This window comes from Equus caballus, chromosome 28 (genome assembly GCF_041296265.1).
Source record: "Equus caballus isolate H_3958 breed thoroughbred chromosome 28, TB-T2T, whole genome shotgun sequence".
Lineage (NCBI taxonomy): Eukaryota > Metazoa > Chordata > Mammalia > Perissodactyla > Equidae > Equus > Equus caballus.
The window spans coordinates 34,843,857-34,862,500 of NC_091711.1; the positions used below are offsets into that span (position 1 = coordinate 34,843,857).

Sequence of the window (18,644 nt, forward strand, 5' to 3'; positions counted from 1 at the left end):
AGAGCCCGAAGTGCCCTGGATTTCCCCTGGCCCCTGTGCCGTCTTCCCCCCGCTCGCCGGTTGTGTGATGGCCACGCCGTGGCTGCCTCCCTAGAGTCTCTCCCGGCCCTTTAAATACCGCGTGGGGGGGTCGGGGAGGCGGGGGGTTGTTGGACTGGTGAGTTTTCGAGGTGTTTTCACCGTGCTCAGTGAGGGGACACTCAGAGACCCACCTACCCCACCCCGCGACCCGGGCTCGCTCAGTCGCTTTCTCCTCCGCCTGTCTCCGCGCGGGACCCGGTGCGTATCCATCCCGGGGGAGCGTGTCGCCGGCTCTGAGGTGATGGGCCTGGGCCGGCGGAGGGGGACACCTCGCCCCAGGGCAGCCCGAGGGCCTCCCCCGCCCCACCTCGGAACTCGGTCCTGGGACGCCGGCGTCGGGGGCGAGGAAGCCGCGCTTCTTGCTCCCCCCACCCCCCTTGTTTGACCTCGAACCGCCGTCCCGCGTGGGAGCGGGGCGTGTGTCAGGGTGGCCGCGGGCTTCGGTGGGGTCGCGGCCGCTTGGCGCTGTTTCCATGCCGCTGGGCCCGTGCCAGCGACCGCGCTGCGAGCGGCTTCCCACCATCCGTCCGGGCTCCAGGAGGGGGCACCCGTCTGGCCTGCGGCCCCCGGCCCGGCCGGGATGGGCGAACCGAGCCGCGGTGGGGACGGGCGGGGCCCGCGGCGTGTGTTTGGGGTTTGTTGCCGAGGTTTCCGCGGCGCTCGGCTCGGGCCCCGCGGTCCCCTCCCTTCAGGGTTTGTTTTGACAGGAAACGTGCTGCTGGAGGGGAGGGGCGGCCGCAGGACGTGGGCGAGGGGTGTGCAGAGTCCCGGTGAGTCCCCTGGACCTTAGGCTCAGTTAGAGGGAAGAGGCGGGAAGTGCCAGTCAGCCCCGGGCTCGAACCCTTGGCCTCTCAGGGATGGCTTGTGCTTCCCGAAGCTGGGGACTCTGGGTGGCAGCGCTGGGGTAACGGCAATGATTCGAGGTGGCAGGTGGACCAACGTGGTTATGTTTCTGTTAGTATTAGGAAAAACTTCCATTCCACGAGCGATTTCACAATGATATAAAGTTTCCTTTTTAAAACAAATGTATTTAAATGCAAACATCTAGTCAAGATAAAGAGAAGTGATTGATAAATAGAGTATAGGTGAGGATGGGGATGTGAAAACGCGTGCAGAGTAGTACTCAAACGACTGAAGTTTGGGAAGTATTGTCTTGGATGGTTGTCCTGTTACTTGAAGAAACTAGATAAGTTGTCCTTGTCCCCAGTGGGCTCCTCAGCCCCCAAGATCCCCGTGGCCTCAGGATCTCCAGCCCCCTCAGAGACCTTGCTCCTTGCCACCTGCCAACCGTAATGAGGTTCCTGCAGTGGTTCCCACTTTAGGAGACCCCCTGCCTGCCTTTTCCTCTTGCCTCCAGGGATTTCATACATCACCCTGGCAGCCGGGGGAGGTTGCCCGCCTTGAAGTGGCCCAGGGCGGAAGGCACCCAGTCATGTGTGAAAGCAGCTTCAATGCCATTTTGTGAGGGGTCGAGGGCCCCAGGGGGGGAAGCACAGGTACTAAAACCAGCCAGCCAGGGGTGGGAGGAGAAGTGTTTTCAAGTGTGAAAAGTGCCTAGAAACCCTTTCCCTGATGCTGTAATGTTATGTGTAGCGTGAACATCTGCTTTTTTAGACAATGACTGGCTTGTTGGCTTTTATCTAGCTCTTTGTTGGCTCTAATTTGATGAAGACCAGTATTCTCGAGCTGAATGGAGCAGGCACCTACCTCCCTGCTCTGTGGTTTTTGCTCTGCTGCATATGAATAACTTCTGAACGCTGCTGTTTGGGGCTGATTCTAAAGCAGCCTTTTGCAGAGGGAGATTTTCCATACCATCTGCAATTTTTTCTTCAAAGCCCAGCCTCCCTCCTCTGATTCCTTGCCCTTTGGTACACATATGTGGATGCTTGTCCTTGCACCTGACCTTGATCTCGTCTTCAAGGATGATACCACTAGACGTTTCTTGAAATTTCTTTTTTCCGTGACCTAACCTTAACTGGATGGGTTCCATTCCTCAGAGCACTGCTGGATAATCTGAATAATTCACTTCAAAATATTTTTTGACTCATACTAGTTGTAGGCAGTTAACCCTTTTGATAATATTTGGGTTGTAACAAGGGATTTTGCAGCGCTTAAAGAATGGCTCCCGGATGGAGGATTTTCAGTCAGTCTAGTGGGATGGTTGAGAATTATTGTGGACAATGGACTCTTTCAGTGATGCCTTTCGCAGTATAGCACTTGAGCAGCCCCTTGGGGGTAAGGCAGCTTGCTACCACATGTACAAGTGTCCACGTGATGATGGGTAGATCGATTTGACAGAATGGAAGTGGAAAGGGCAAACAGCACACCACGTTTTCTCCAGCTGTTCTAGGATGGTAGAAAGCATGGGCTTTAGGGATCCACTGCCTAGATTTGAGTTGTGCCTCTGCTGCTGCTGTAAACCCTTAGGCAAGTAATTTAACTTCTCTAAGCCTCAAGTTCTTATCTATAAAATGGCAGTAATAACAATACCTTAGCTAACAAGGTTATAATGAAGATTCAAGGAGATAAAATATTTAAAACACTTATCATGGGAGCCGGGTCATAATAAGTGCTCAATAGCTATTAACTCTTATTGTTAATATTTGCTATTATTGAGCTTTAGGATGGTGGAAAGACACAATGTAAACATTTCTTTATGCTCTGGAACTATGAATCTTTTCTGGTTGAATTATTGGTGCCTTGGAAATGTGTTGGGGTAGGCACTGGCAATAGGAGGGTGGAGCTATAGCTCTTTTCTGAAAGCAGCTTAAAATTTGGTAGGGATATAGCTATGCAGACAACAACTCTAGTACTTTAAGTGACTGTGTAATGAGAAAATGAGTGAAGTGAGTGAGGTGGAAGAGAAGGAAAACCCAAGTTGTCTTATGAATAGGAGTAGCTTGTCTTGTTCCTCAGCCATACCCGTTGAGCTCTCGCTCTATCCCAGGTAGCGTTCTAAGCTCTACGTGACTCATTGAGATAGAGTGAGTGGCGATAGCAGGGAAGGTCACTTTGCAGATATAACGTTTAATTTCAAATCTGAATGACAAAAAGGTGCCAATCACTGGCGATCAGGGAGAAGACATCTCAGGGGAGGAGCACAGCAGGTCCAGGTGCTCCAAAGCAGAAAGTTTGGCTTGTCTGAGGAACCCAAAGAAGGCCATTGTGTGTGGAGCGAGAAGGGTTGGTGAGGAGAGTGGTACAGGTGAGGTGAGTAGAAGCCAGTCACAGAGCGATTATCAACCACTTCTCACGAAAAGGGAAACCACTTGGAGATGAACTCTTAAGAGAAATGATTTGTTGCCTCTTCTGAAGCACTCTGGCCTATTTCCTGTTTTATGCTCTGGGTACTGTTCAAGAAGGACATTGGGACAAGTTTGACTGTCTGGAAGAGGTTTTGCACTAGAGGGGTATCTAAGCTATTGCAGTGGAGGGAAAAATCAAAATCTAAGAACTGCAGGAGACTGGACTATTCTGAGTTAGACTTGAAGTTTCAGTTTATTACTTCTTCTCGTTTAACTTTTTGCTTGAAAATAATTTTCAACTTACCAAAAAAAGGTTGCAAAAACAGTACGAAGAACTATTGTCTACCTTTTACTCATATTTGCCTATTAACATTTTGTTCCATGTGCTTTATTGTTTTCTCTTTTTCTCTCATTTGAATCATTTGAAAGTTGCATATATCATGGCCCTTTATTCCCAAATATATAATCATAGTACCTTTATCAACTTCAGTAAATTTAACATTGTAATACAGACAGTAGATTCAAGTATAGTAGCAATGTTGTCAACTGACCCAATAATGTCTGTTATAGCATTTTTTCCCCTCCGTTATAGGATCCAGTCAAGAATCATCTATTGCACTATGTTGTCAAATCTCTTTTCCTTTGGGACATACCGTCTGTCTGTCTTTGTTTTTATGACATTGACATTTTTGGAATTCATAGCTTCTTTTAGTAAGAATGAAATAGTGGTTGACAATCTGTCAAGCTTTTACTAGGGGCTTAAGTACTTGACGTAGACTATTTCAAAATTAATCTTCACAACGATTCTGTAAGGTAGATACTATTATTCTCCCCAGTTTATAAATGGTGAGTGCCCTGTCTTCAGCCAGTAAATATCAAGAGTTAAGATCAAGAACCCAGTCCACCTGGCTCCAGAGCCAGTGTTCTTACTGCTTTAGGGACATGTGCATTGTCACTGGTGGATCTGTGCAAGGTAGAATTTGCTGCAGGAAAGAAATAAGGATGTAAAGTCAGTAATCTGGACACAGGTTGAGGAATCACTAGCAAATTAAAAACTCATCTCCCCTCCATCTGTGGTGGAACACAGGACTGGCCCCTTCAGGTCCTTGTACCCATTCCTTCCTCTCTAAAATGTCAATAGTCACGCTGCCATTCATTCATCCAACAATAAATATTTAAGTGTCTGCTGCCTCCCAGTCATTGACCTTGGAAGGAATCACATAATATTGCATTTATTATTATAAAATATGGAACAGTACAATGAAAAATGTGATTATTCTCTTTGAATAGTGACCCACTGTAGTGTTGGTGACTTTGCTTGGAGTTATCTTCTGTCTTCACCTTCACTTTACCTTTCGCCAGTGAGTAAATCCTCCAGGTAGGATGAGATGTGGTGTTCCTGAAAAGTTGTTTGGTTTGCCTGTGAGTTACAATGGTGAACGTTAGGTAGGTCTAAGTTTGTTGGTATGAGAAGCATTACCTTTCTTAAAGAAATGGCTTCTTTTCGTTACCACTGTTCTAAGAGAGAATTCAGAATAGTTTTAAAAACAGATTAAATACCCTCACTGCCCTTTGAGTCAAGTAGCTTTGTCCTCAGATGACTTATATGGAAACCTAAGACCGAAAAGGGAAGACCAAGTGTGAAGGAACTTGCAGAAGACCATTTACCAGGGTGGGCCATTTGCTTTTGGTTTTTGTATTTCAGACAAGTCCAAGAGTTCTGTCCAAGTTAACCACTGGTCTTGTTTATCTATAGAACATTCTTTTATCGTCATGGGATAAAATTTTTCTTCCTTCTAGAGTTTTTACTACCTGAAATGATGATGATGACAATAATGAAAGCAAATAATACTGATAATAGCAAACATCTGCAACCTGTATACTCAGTGGCAGTCACTGTTCCAAGCACTCTGCATATATAGACTGAATGAAATCTCACACCAGCCTATGAGTTAGGTATTCTTAATATGACCGTATGAGGAAACAGGCAATTTTTTAATATAATGGACATTTTGGCTTCAAAGAAAAGTTTCTGCTTAGATCCACAAAGCCCAATTGAAACATGGAGCCTTCTATCAGCTAAACGAGAGTTTCTAGACATTTTGAAGCTTTTAAATTTTCTCTTGCCTCCCCTGTACTGGAAACTCGATCTCCAGTGAATTGTTGGAAGAAAACGTAGTTGCACGTTATTAAGCGTGGCTGCCATGAGCATGTTTAATTTCTCAGAACTCCTAGTGATGCGCCATGGGACCCTGGGTTTATAGCATTTTAGCAATACCTAGGTGAAAGGCACCTTATAGCTTGCCCAACCCACTCAGAAAAACGAGGAGAAGAGAGCAGATGTGATGTGCATAAAGTCACGCAGCAAATTAATGACAGACCCAGGCCTCAAACCGTGGACTTGTAACTCCTAACCTAGATCTTTTTGTTTTTTAAATCTTTGTACTTTGCTGCCTTATTAAACTCAATTAAGAAACCTACAAAGTGTGCTGTTCAGCTGGAGTAGAAAAATGAAATGGACAGTTATAGCTATTAACCTCATTCATAAATTCCAATGGATGAAAGCTTTTATTCACCTTTACTTGGAAAAACAGCCAAAGTGAAGAGAAATTAAGGGCAGAGCATACATAACACAATAGTGACAGTGGAATGACTGAAAAAAATAAAGTGGAAACAGAGTTTAAGATATTCAAATAAGAGTGTGACAGGACCGGGAAATACTGAATCTTAAGCCTAACAAGATGGGTTTAGGTGGTGGATTCTGCTCCCAGCTTGAACTTCGGCAGTGCCAGGCCTGGAAATGTGCAGTGATATCAGTTTGCAAATGTTCTGGTTGAAGCTATACCAAATGGGAGTCAATGATTCCAATTCAGCTGACACCGAATGAAACTTGTCACATACTTGAGACTGGTAATGGACAAGACACAGCCCCTGCCTTATTAAGGAGAGTCGGAAGTAGCCATGGGAGGAAAATAACTGTACAAGGGACAGACTCTGTGGTGGAGATACAGGAGGTGTGCTGCAGGTGTACAGAGAAGGGTGCCATTAGCTCTGGCCAAAAGGGTAGAGGGAAGGCTTCCTGGAGAAGGTAGCATTTGTAAGAAATGCCATCAGTGAAGTAAAATGTTGGTAAAGAGAGAGAAAGCTAGAGGGAAGGGCAAGCATTCCATTTAGGATTTGGGGTTTGGTGGAAGTGAAAGGGTTAGAACAGACCCTTTTCTTCTGTTCTCTATATCCATCCCCCCACCCCCAGCAGACAGGAGTTAAAGCTCAAGTCAAATCTGGTTTGCTTGGGGTGAAGGAGGTTGTTTCACCACTGAGGATGCAAGGGTTCAGGGCTATTATATAGCCTGTGCTCGTGGTGGTTGGCCTTGGCACTCTAGGATAAGGTGAACGTCTCTGCACAGTATCTTCCTGGCAGCTCCAGTCCACTCCTTGCCCTTCAGTCTACAGGGGCAGCCTCTGAGTTAGTGGTTTTTGTTTGCGGAGGTGGTGGGCCAAGCAAGGTTGCATTTCTATGAGTGGCAGGACTGAAGAAAGTTGTTTAGGTGAAGCCAGGCACAAATGCCCTTGGGCTTTTGATCCTCAATAAGTCCCTCTCGGGCCCATCCTTGTCTCTGTCACCACCCAAGGGATAAAAAATGGCACGGTTTCTCTCAAAAAAGGCTAGATTGATTCCCGCTTAGTCCCAGCCCTGCCTCTCCTTTCTCACGCTTCCTCACCAATGCCTTGTTTTCCCTTTTCTTGTCTTCTAGCATCTGGCACACACAGTTTTTGGCAACTGGACTTGAGAGCCATGAGAGTAGGGCCCTGCCTATTTTGTTTGTAGTTGCTTTTCCCTGTGCCTGGTGCACAGTAGGCACTCAGTTTCCAGGCATACTGTGCGTGGTTGTGGTTTCACATTCTGGCAGCTTTAAAGCTCTGCGTACCTCCTTGCACAGGCTGATTAGGTTTAAAGAGACTCAGTGAACCCTTACTATCGTTACTGTCCATTCAGGATTTGAGATGCTTTTCTCCTCTGGCCCAGGTTTCCCCTCAGTGTCAGCGAATACCACACTCATATCAAGGCCAGCTCCCTCATGGGCCTGGCTGAGGCTCCTGGGCTCATGCCTGGGCATCCCGTGTGCCCAGGATCTCCTTTCTAGGGGGTGACTGGCCACAACTGTCCTTCCCAGGGAGGTAATCTGATGTCCCAGAAACAGCACTGGATGCAGAGCCAAAGGACTGGTTTTATGGCATAGTAAGTCCCCTTGTCCCTTGGAGTCCCATCCATGTCCCAACCCCATGAATCAGGATCTTTTGTGCCTGTTTGTTCATCAGGTGGTGGTGAGTACTTTGTAAATTGTGAAGTAGAAACCAAATATCAGGGCTTACTCTTCATACCATGGCAGTTGATGGAAAAATGGAGAAGAACTTGAAGACTTGCCAGCCAGAGGTTTTAATTTGCCTTCTCTTTTCTTCAAGGGGCTTACAGAGAACTAAAGAGGCTGATTTCAAAAATATTTAAAACAAAGACATCAGAACAATAATAACAGCTAACATTTGAGTGCTGTGCTAAGCACATTAATAAGAATAATCCTAATCTTCAAGCAACCCTATGAGGTTAGTCTTCCAGCCCAGTTTTTCTAACGAGGGAGGTGGTCCAGTGACTTCCCTAAGGTCACATGGCAAAAGACAGAGGAGCTTCTAACCAGGGCAGTCTGACCCCAGAGTGCCACACTCTTACCTTCCTGTGTTTTGGTGACCCAGGACGAGAGAGCTGTGTGTGCTCTGCACATTTCTTTTGAAGCATCTGTTATTGCTGAGAGCTGCTCCATATTCTCACTGAGTGTGTCCTGAGTAAGCTCACACCTATGGCTGTGGAATCAGTCTTCTGGAAGGCAGGCTTGAAGGCCTAGTGTTAGGCTGGCCAGAGTGCTACAGGAAGGATGAGGTAATCTTCTGGGGGCCCCTCCAGCGCTGTGACACGTGCAGGCATGGCTTCTACACCGGAAGAAGCATCTGTGCTGCCACTGAAAGTACAGAATGTTGACACAAGGTCTGTTTGTCTATGCAGGTGCTTTACCCACGCTCAAGTGACACAAAATGCCCTTCAATGGCGAAAAGCAGTGTGTGGGCGAGGAGCAGCCAAGCGATTCAGACTCTTCCCGGTTTTCCGAAAGCATGGCTTCACTCAGTGACTATGAGTGCTCCAGGCAGAGCTTTACAAGCGACTCCTCCAGCAAATCCAGCTCTCCTGCTTGTAAGCCGTCAGGGAAGCAGGGGCTGGGGGATGGGGGTGGTTCTAGATGTGTGTTAGCTTTTAAAACTCATAAATGAGTGACAGCAAAGGACAGACTTCCCCCTCCTTTCTAGACGTACCAGAATAGAACTGCCAAGGCAGGAATAAATAGCCGCTAAAGTTTATTTTCATTATTGACCCTGATCTGCTTTGGCTTGACTGTAAATCAGGTCCCCCAACCCCAGCTGTCTTCTCTCTCAGGTAGGGGAAAGCCTCTCCTTGAGATCACTTCCTGGGCCCCATGCAAAGATTAATTTAAATTGGCCTGTTCTTACCATTTCTGATTTACATGGAAGGAAACTTGCCCCAATTCGAGGGTCGGGCAGGAAGTGAAATAATCTAAAGGGTTTCCTGCCGATTTCAAAAACTGTTGTGCAAATCACCCCAGAAAAGTGCCCACAAGAATTACTACACTAGGGGTGTGAGGAAGAATTAAAAGAGTGGCTGGCCACAGTGAAGGGAGACGACTTGTTTTGTGTATGGAAGCTGGAGATGTGTAAAGCAGATGTGTTTATCTTTTTTTTTTTTTAGCTTTTTAATTGGCATTTTGTATAGAAAATATAACACCTTTAACTGACACACCCAATGCAGAAAGAAGCAACTAATGTTTAATATGATCAAATGCCCACTTCAAAAAAGTTTCTGTTTATTTTAAATTTAGACAGTCTCTTTTTTAAAATTTGGAAAGTACATAAGTATAAGGAAAAGAAAATATTTCCTATAATATCACCCAAAGACGACAGCTGGCGGTACTTTGTCATATCTTCACTCTCACATAGACGTATGTGTGTGTATCTATGTGTGGACTCTTTTCACTTAGTATTATAACTAAAACATTCACTCGTGATAATATATTTTTAAAACATTGAAACATTGTTTTTATGACTACCGACTACTTCATCAAGTGAATGCACTATAATTTATTTAACTATTGGTTTGTCATTGGATGTTTAGTTCATTTCCTTTTTTTTTTTTTTTTTTTTTTGCTGTTTCAAAAAGCACTTTCTAACATCTTGGAGTGTAAAGCCTTTCGAGGAATTCCTTTGGATATGATTGGATTATTGGACCAAAGGGTACAGACATTTTTAAGGAGACTCTTAATGACACAGAGTTGGGAAAAGAATTTACTAGAAGTGACTCAGGTTTCTGTGCTTTTTCTCACTCTTTATACTATCTTTAGGGTTGACGCCCCCAACAGGGGACCTAGGCATCCTAAAGAAGGGTTTTACTAGTTCTGTGTATTACCATGCTCCTCCCTCTCTCCTTCCTCCCCCCCTTCTTTTTAAAATGATTTAGGTAGCAAAGTATTGCCAGTCAGTACTGTTTGAAGTAATGATTTTTAATTAACAGATGCTAAGAGTTGCAAAAATGATTTCAAAAAGACGTGATTTGTTAAATATTTTTTAGAATAATCTTTAGAAATAACTAGAATAATTATTTACTACTTCCTTCTGAGAAGTAGGTCATCTGGCTTATCACATTTGTTTTATTTTAATTATCTACATTTATCAAGTTCTTACTGTGTTCTTCTTTACTTAAATTATCTTATTTAATCACCTCAGGACAGCCGTGTGAGGAGGTAAGTTATGGCTCAGTGAAGTCAAACGATAAGTATCAATTAGCAAAACTAAGACTCAGACCTAAGCATTATGCTATATACTGCCTATACTTTTAGAAATTATAGTTTTAAAAAATTAGTCATTTCATATTGAGTCTGTTTCAGTTAATGAGAGTTATGAATTACAGAATAAAAAGTAGGCACGATTTCCTGTATAGTCATGTAATAAATGCGTATATCAATAGGCACTAGAAATGAGGTGATTTAATTAAAAAAATGTAACTTATAGTAGCCTATGTTAATAAGATTATCTCAGAAACATTTGGTAATTTGTTATCAATACAGTAATCAAAGCTATTAGAGGAGTCCTTAAATTTTTGAAGTCTTTAAGTATTAAGCAGAGGACTCCACCCATTTTAGTATATATTCTTCTCACTTGTGAAACCCTGAAAATATATGTTGGAACAGCTTAAACTCTGTCTGCATCAGGAGGCTTCATTGCATTACATTTTTTCTTCCATGACATTAGCTGGTTTCTGTTTTTCTTTCAGCAACAAGCCCTCCCAGGGTTGTAACATTTGACGAAGTGATGGCTGCAACAAGGAACTTATCAAACCTGACTCTTGCTCACGAAATTGCTGTAAATGAGAACTTCCAATTGAAACAAGATGCCCTCCCTGAGAATAGGTAACCTGGAGGTGTATTTTGTGCATAAACTGTGCTGCAGCTTCTGTGTGTGTGTGTGTGTGCGTGCACACCCGCGCCCCCCACACACACACATACACACATATTCACACTGATTCTCGAAAGTTCTTGTATAATATCCACTGGAAGTAAACATTATTTAGTTCTCTAACAAGGTCTTATACTTGTTTTCAAACCATTCCTCTAGGGTACATGTTACCCATAATCTTTGCAACTCAGCTTATATGTCACTTCCTAAGGGAAGCTTTTCCTGACATTCCTGAGCCCACTAGGCTACATTAAATCCCCTGCTAAAGACTCCTGTAGCCCCCTCTACTTCCGCTTTGCTAAGATGTCTTATAATCTTATGTTCAATGTCTGTCTTTTCCACTTGACCAAAAGCACCGTTAATGGATTAACTATGTCTGTATTGTTGGCTGCTCTATCCCTGTTGTCCAGCACAGTGCCTGACATATGGTTCATTCTCAAGAAATATTTGTAGATTGACTTATTAAAAACTGATATTCAGGTTGTGAAGATAAATAAATGCAGCTAAGCTGTCCAAGTGCTAAAAGTAGGTGATCCAAAAGCATCTGGAGGGTAGGAATCACAGCTGCATGGGCACCCCATCCTGCCCCCACCCCCGAGACCTCTAGTTAGAGCCGCACCCTTATATCCCACCTCAACCTCTCTGGCTTCAGAGGCCTTCAAATCCCCTGGGACAAAGAGGAGGCAACGGCTGGAGGCCGTGACTACAGATAAATCACCCTCATCGGTAAAGTTGGCTCATGGATGACAGCATTGAATCTTCAACCTCACAGTGCCATTTCTAATTCCAGAGGCATTCTCTCTACCAATTAAGACAATATATACTATTTGATTCCATTCAGAACTTTTTGTTAGTTTGAAAGCAGAAAAATAGTAAACATACTAATTTCGTTCTTTTAAAAGGTAGATCATAGGGCCGACCCTGTGGCTGAGCAGTTAAGTTTGTGAGCCTGCTTTGTGGCCCAGGGTTTCACTGGTTGAGATCCCAGGCGTGGACCTAGCACCGCTCATCAGGCCATGCTGAGGCAGCGTCCCACACAGCACAACCAGAGGACCTACAACTAGAATATACAACTATGGACTGGGAGGCTTTGGGGAGAAGAAGGAGGAGAAAAAAAAAGAAAAAGATGGGCATCAGATGTTAGCTCAGGTGCCAATCAAAAATAAAAAATAAATGGTCAGTTCACTTTAAAAAAAAATGTAGATCATAGTCCTCCTGCTCCTGGGGATATTGGTCATAAGAATCATGAATATTTTTTAAGATTACTAGCCAAAGTAGGTGTATCTTTTGGTTTTCTATAATAACTGCATTTCGCCATGATCCTTTGTCCCAACTCTAGAGCTACACCCCTAGGCCAGGCCCCCATCATCTCTGACCTGGACTCCTGCAGTCCTACTAGTTGCCCCGTCTCCATCCTTAGCTCCCCATAGACCATCCTCCACACTCACACAGTAGCCATAGTGGTCTTTCTAAAGGCTTAATCAGAGTAGATCATTTCTTTGCTTAAAACCTTTCAACGGTTTTCTGTTACGCTAAGAATAAAAACCCAAACTCTTAAGTATAGCCAGCAAGGCCCCACTTCCCTGGCTGTCTCTCTGACTCCTTTGCGTCCTGCTTACTGTGCTTCAGCCACGCTGGCTTCCTTGCTGCTGATCCTGCTTGATCACCAGCTTGATCCTGTCCCGCTGGTGTACTCCAAGATAACTGGTCAGTTGGTCCTGTCCCAGGGGCTTTGTCCTTCTGTCTTCTTTTTCAGTCTGCTTCCCCTAGATGCTCGCCAGCTGCTTCCTTTTCCCTGTTCTAGTCTCAACTCAAAGGTCACTGTGCTAGAGAAGCTTTCTTCAGCCACCCAGCAGATCAGCACCCTCTTCATCACTGTCCACCACAGTGTCTTTCTCTGTCTTCCTCATGGCTCTCAAACTGTCTTATTCGTTATTGATGGGTTTTTTTTCATCTTTCTGTCCCCATTAACATATAAGCTTTTTAAGAGCAGAGACTTTCTTTTCACCACGCCTAAAACAGGACCTACCACATATTGAATGTTGAACAGATATTTATTGACTGACTAGTAAAAATGCATCTTTGAACTTAAAATGAATGTGTTTTGTGAAGTATGGCAAAAGCCAATTTGGGAGTATTTGTGCTTTAAATTCAAAAGTTGCAAATACAGGCTGTGTTGAAGGCATTTTAGGATCAGACAGACTCTGGGATTTGAATCGTTGTTCTGCTGAGACCATATCTGAGCCTCACATCCTCCAAGGATAAGGTGAGGACTACAATACTCACTTCAAATGCATACTCATGGGCAGACAAGTGCCCTGCATGTAAGTACTTTGATACGATGGAAAGTATGAATTTCTCTTCCTTCACTTTCTGCCATGGCTAGAAAATATGAGTAAGGGAAACAACATGCGGAGTTGGGACACATTACCTTTGTTTAAAAGTGGAATAATCTATTATTAGCTGTTGATTTTCAGATGACTCTCCACAGTGGCCAAATTGTTACTTTGTAAAATATGGCTGACTCATATTTTGCTACTGTCTTTGGGGAAAACGCTTGGTAAAATGTCAAGTTTCTGATACCCAGTAGGAATACTTCTAGGTTTGATTGATCTCATCTCCACTCCTCCCTTCCCCTCCAGAAAATTAAAGAGCTAAAAAGTGCCTTGCAGTCTTTAGAAAAACTTAAATTTAAATTCTGACGTCCCTGAAGGAACCATAAAATTGTTTTGGCTCATTCCTGGTTGGTGCATTCAAGCCAAGTGTATGAGGCTTGTAAAGTCAAGAGCAAAAGTCTGTCCCAGCGATGTTTGCCTTCCTACTTGTTCTGTGCTTGCTCAGGAGAGTCTCAGACCTTGGAAATGGCATTTATGTTGAATAAATCTAGTCAAGCAACTAGAATAAGTTTTAACATTGAAAGTTGCTGGGTTGAATATAGTATTTTCAGTTATAGAAACAATTTTAACTCACACTCCTCAGAAAGCTAATTTTTCATTTCTCATAGCATTATTGTATATTTAGCTATATGTACTTTGAAAAGAAAAATTAGAAGATATGCTTAACTATCAAATTATTAATTCATTCACCATGCATTCATTGAACACTCAGTATATGCCAGGTGCTGTGCTAGGTACAGTGGTAGGTAGCTAGGAGAATTTGTGGCCTCTGCCTGGGAGAGGTGGAGAGCCCTGTGGAGGACAGAGACCCATAAGTAATTACAGTGTTGGGAAATATGTGCTTTTCTGAAAGCTATGGCAAAATAGTGTAGGAGTTCAGTAGGGATGTGTATTTTAATGTGCACCTATTTTAGGGCATTGACATACAGAGTGAAGCAAGGTGGCCACCTATTTTATTGTGAGCTCTTCCTAGGAAGGCTCCTATTTCAGCAGTTTGGTCTGGCTAACTTTAAATGGAACAGCTAAGCTGACGTTGGCAGGCATTCAAATTCATGTCTCCTTGGGGCCAATCTGTTCTATTTTGTGCCATGAAACTTCAGCTGTTGAGCAAAGAGCAACTTAGCTGTCTCATCCCAAAAATCTAGAACAAGTCTAAAGATCTATGCAGAAGAGTGGGAAGGTAAATTATGGTATCTCCTTAGGACAGAATTTTATGAATTTATTGAAAGATATAGGAAAGAAGCATTTAAGAAGTCTAGAGGAGGGGCTGGCCTTGTGGCATAGTGGTTAAGTTTAGTGCACTCCCCTTCAGTGACCCGGGTTCACAGATTTGGATCCTGGATGCAGACCTAGGCCAGTCATCAGCCATGCTGATGACCCACATGCAAAATAAAGGAAGATTGGCACAGATGTTAGCTCAGGGCTAATCTTCCTCAGCAAAAAAAAAAAAAAAAAAAAAAAGTCTAGGGGGAACACTAGGACAGAATATTAAATGAAAAAAATATATAATATTGTACATACTGGGTACTCTTAACTATGTTAAAACAATGCATTGAATGAGGAAAATATGTCAAAAGATTAATGGGATTATGACCAATTTTTATTTTTCATTTTTCTGTGTTTTCTAAGATTTCCACAATGAATGTATGTCTTTTAAAGTCAGGAAAAATAATGCTTATTTTAAAAACCAATCCGTTTCATTCCTGTAGCTTGGCCGGTCGAGTGAAGCACATTGTCCACCAGGCCTTCTGGGATGTCTTGGAATCAGAACTGTGTGCTGAGCCTCCCGAGTATGAACACGCCATCAAACTGTTTGAAGAAATCAGAGAGGCAAGTTGATATTGTCTGTATTAATCAGTCATTTTTTTTCCCCAAAGACTCTTTTCACGTCCTCCAAAAAGTATTGGAGACTCTTTGAAAGGCTGAGCAAGTGCAGTCACTGGCAGGGTTTTTGCCTGCCCCTCCTGGGGTGGGGTGGAGGCTGGGGAACAGGCCGGTGGCAGGAAGGCAGGGCAGTACCCAGCGCACGGAGGGGTGGTTCTGACGGTTAAGAGCACAGACTCTGGAGTGGGATAGACCTGGTTCGTGACATGCTCACTCTCCTTCCATCTCAGTTTCCTGAGTACTTACAGGGTAGTTGTGAGAATTAAATGAGATGATAGTTACAGTTTCGCTAACATTTACAAGACACTTGCTCTGTGCCAAGCATTAGATTACTCATTTATCCTTACCATGACGCTGTGAGGTCATCGCTCCTGTTGTTATTTTATATAAATAAACTGCCTTCCCTCACTCGCCCAGGGTCACAGAGCTTTGAGGGGTGGAGAGGGTTTGAACTGAGGCATTCTGGCTTGAGCCTGTGCTCCTAACCACATACTGTGTGTATAACTACAGTGTCTGTTGCATAGTGAGTACTCAATACAGGTTGCCTATATAATATATAATAAATATTTTATATGTGAAATATAATATACCAATGGAGCCCATGGGGTGTTTCCATTTGCTCTTCTTTAAAGGGTTCTTTTGGAGCTGTGGTCTGCAACTTATTCTTTCTTTTCACAGTTTATCTGTAAACTTTTTAAAGTTCTTTCAGTAATATTACTTCCCTGCCATTTGTTTTCATACTGGTAGTGTTAGTGACTTTCCATGGGAGTTGGGGGGGCCTTTAATTCAGAAGATAGAGCTTTCTTTTTAGAGTTGAGACACGGAGTGTTCCTCTGATCCACCACCCAGTCAGTGTCAGCTTCTCTGGCATCCAGGACATTAAAACATGGACAGGGAGCATGGTCATCTAGACACTGAAATAAAAAATAGCAACCTTTATTCATGTCATGGCACTGTTAATTTTTTTTCCTTTCCCTGTGTAGATTCTTCTCTCGTTTCTGACTCCTGGTGGCAACCGGCTTCGCAACCAGATCTGTGAAGTTTTGGACACAGACCTCATTAGGCAGCAGGCTGAGCACAGTGCTGTGGACATCCAAGGCCTGGCCAACTACGTCATCAGCACGATGGGAAAGCTTTGTGCTCCCGTGCGAGATGATGATATCAGAGAGTTAAAGGCTACTGGCAACGTTGTGGAGGTGCTGAGGTTAGCACTGTCGCTGCTTCCATTTCTTAGGATACCTTTGAGTTCATTCACAAGGGAAGTGTGTGAATTGAGGAACACAGAATAATAACTGGGCTCCCAAAGAAATCCTTGACCCTAGGGAAAAAACAAATCAGCAAGGAGCAAGTCAGTCATTTACTGTGTACATAGAGTTTTCAGATATAATGACCTAACAAGGTTGTTAGTTGGCATGTGCTGGGCCTGAGGGATGCAGGATGAAAAAAACCAGATACAATCCCTGACCCAGGGAGTTTACAGTCTAATGGGGAGACAGACCTTGGACAGGAATTACAAGGGGAAGGGGAGGGGATTAATAGAGCCTTCAGCAGAGGGACCTAATCTAGTCAAGGATCTAGGAAGGCTTCTTTATTAGTGGGGGTAATACTATCTGCTGTGACACATAAACCCTTAATTCTCAGTGATTTAACCAATAAAAGTTTATTTCTCCCACATGTCACAGTCCAAGTTTTTGGTCAGGCAGGCTTCCACATGTCATTCAGAGACGCAGGCTCCTTCTCTCCTTGGCTCCAGCCACACCCGGGTCCTTGGAGTCCTTTACATTCAGCTGGTGAACGGAAAAGAGGTCATGGGGAAGGCATACCAGTGTTTAACCACCTCGGCCCAGAAGTGACACATCCCATTGGTTATAACTAGTCCCATGGTCCCACCTGGACTGAAGGAGCCTGGGAAATGTGGTTGCTGTCTGGAAACATATTTCCCAACCACAAATCCGCACTGTGGAAAGGGAGCATGGATGTTCGGTGGTCGGCTAGCCATCTCTGCCGCAGCTTCCCTGAGAAAGTGAGGCGTACGTTAAAATAGAATCTAATCTGGCTGCATAGACAATAACTTCTTTCTGATCCCGGAGGAAAGAAGAGCCTGCAATACTTTTTGCCATTGAGGGGAACTTTTCTCCCCTTTTTTTGAGAATATGGCCACACCGAGAATTAAGTTTTATGTAATAGTATTGGAAAGATAGAAGGAAACTGGTTTGCATACTTTATGACCTTGGGCAAGTTGATAACCTCTCAAAGTCATACTTCTCCCCCTCTGTAAAATGCGCTGCGTGTATCCTTAGATTTGTGCTCAGCTCTGCTAGATTGTGGTTCTTCACTGGCAGAATCCTTGCTCTGAGTTATCTTTTTACCCAAGTGTGATACCAAATCTGGTGTTCCTCTTCATCATATATTGACCACCTACTGGGTGTGCATTTTACATTCATTATCTCACTGACTCTTCACAACACCCCTCCAAGGTTGGTCTTGTCCTTTTCTTTCACATATGAGGAAACTAGGCTCAGAGAGATTGAGTAACTTGTGCCTGGGCACAGAGCTGGTCAGTTGCAGAGCTGCAATTGAGCACAGGGTTGCCCCACTCTAAAATGAAGTATTTTTGTCCTGTACCTCACTGCCCTGTTCTTGCTTTTCTTTTTCTTTTTTTCCCCTCATTTCCTTAGGCATAGAAACCATACACACTCTGTTCAGACTCCTTAAGATTTCAGAGACTTTCAAATGAAAACTCCTTCTTGAATCTTTTGTCTCATTGTTTATACTTCCTAGCATCTATCTGTCAGTTTATGGCTGATGTAATGGATCAGATGGAGGGATTATATTTGCTAAAGCAAATATTCTTGAGATCCGTGGAAGAATACACCTGGAATGTACGTGTAATGCCTTCTCTGGAAAGTGACCTTGCCAGTGGCAATTGGAATTTCAGGACTGTTTTGGGGTTATCTTTTCCAGCCTATGAAATGGATAATAGTTAATGAATTTCAGCTTAATTTCTTGATCATCTCTCTAACTATTTTAACTCTAAAATTTTTAGACAAATATTTCATGTCTTGGACCTCATGAAAATGGACATGGTCAATTTTACAATTAGGAGTCTTAGACCTCATCTTCAACGCCAGTTGGTGGATTATGAGAGAACCAAGTTCCAAGAAATCCTTGAAGAAACTCCAAGTAAGTACAATATAATGTGTACATATATTGAAACTGGGTGAAAATATATTTTTATCTTTGACATCTTAGGTAGTGTCACTAAAGAATTTTGGCTTTTCTGTCAAATGTTTTTTTAACTTCTAAAATTGACGTCACAAACTTATAGCTGTTTCCATGTCCCAGGAACTGTGCTAAGCACTCTTCATTTCTTATTGCATAAAAAAAATATTTATGGAGCACCTGCCGTGTCCCAGACACTGCTTAGTGCTGTGAATACTGCAGTGAACAAAACAGAATAAAGTTG

At 43.5% G+C, this 18,644-nt stretch overlaps 1 protein-coding gene across 10 annotated transcripts in view; it reads left to right on the forward strand.

Annotated features, from left to right (window-relative positions):
* Nucleotides 1–18,644, forward strand: part of TCP11L2 (t-complex 11 like 2) — a 41,567-nt gene that overhangs the window by 3,669 nt on the left and 19,254 nt on the right. For 2 of the 10 annotated variants that reach the window (XM_070254300.1, XM_070254302.1), the window contains exons 1-6: nucleotides 113–279; nucleotides 8,383–8,568; nucleotides 10,717–10,852; nucleotides 15,004–15,124; nucleotides 16,162–16,382; nucleotides 18,225–18,361. In XM_070254300.1, the coding sequence (XP_070110401.1) occupies nucleotides 8,412–8,568; nucleotides 10,717–10,852; nucleotides 15,004–15,124; nucleotides 16,162–16,382; nucleotides 18,225–18,361 (772 nt within the window). In that variant the 5' untranslated portion in view covers nucleotides 113–279; nucleotides 8,383–8,411. Of the gene's footprint in view, nucleotides 1–55; nucleotides 280–358; nucleotides 852–3,156; nucleotides 3,292–7,790; nucleotides 7,929–8,382; nucleotides 8,569–10,716; nucleotides 10,853–15,003; nucleotides 15,125–16,161; nucleotides 16,383–18,224; nucleotides 18,362–18,644 lie in introns of those variants that run through there. The other 8 variants (XM_023631491.2, XM_070254301.1, XM_070254298.1 and 5 more) reach the window with 8 other exon arrangements.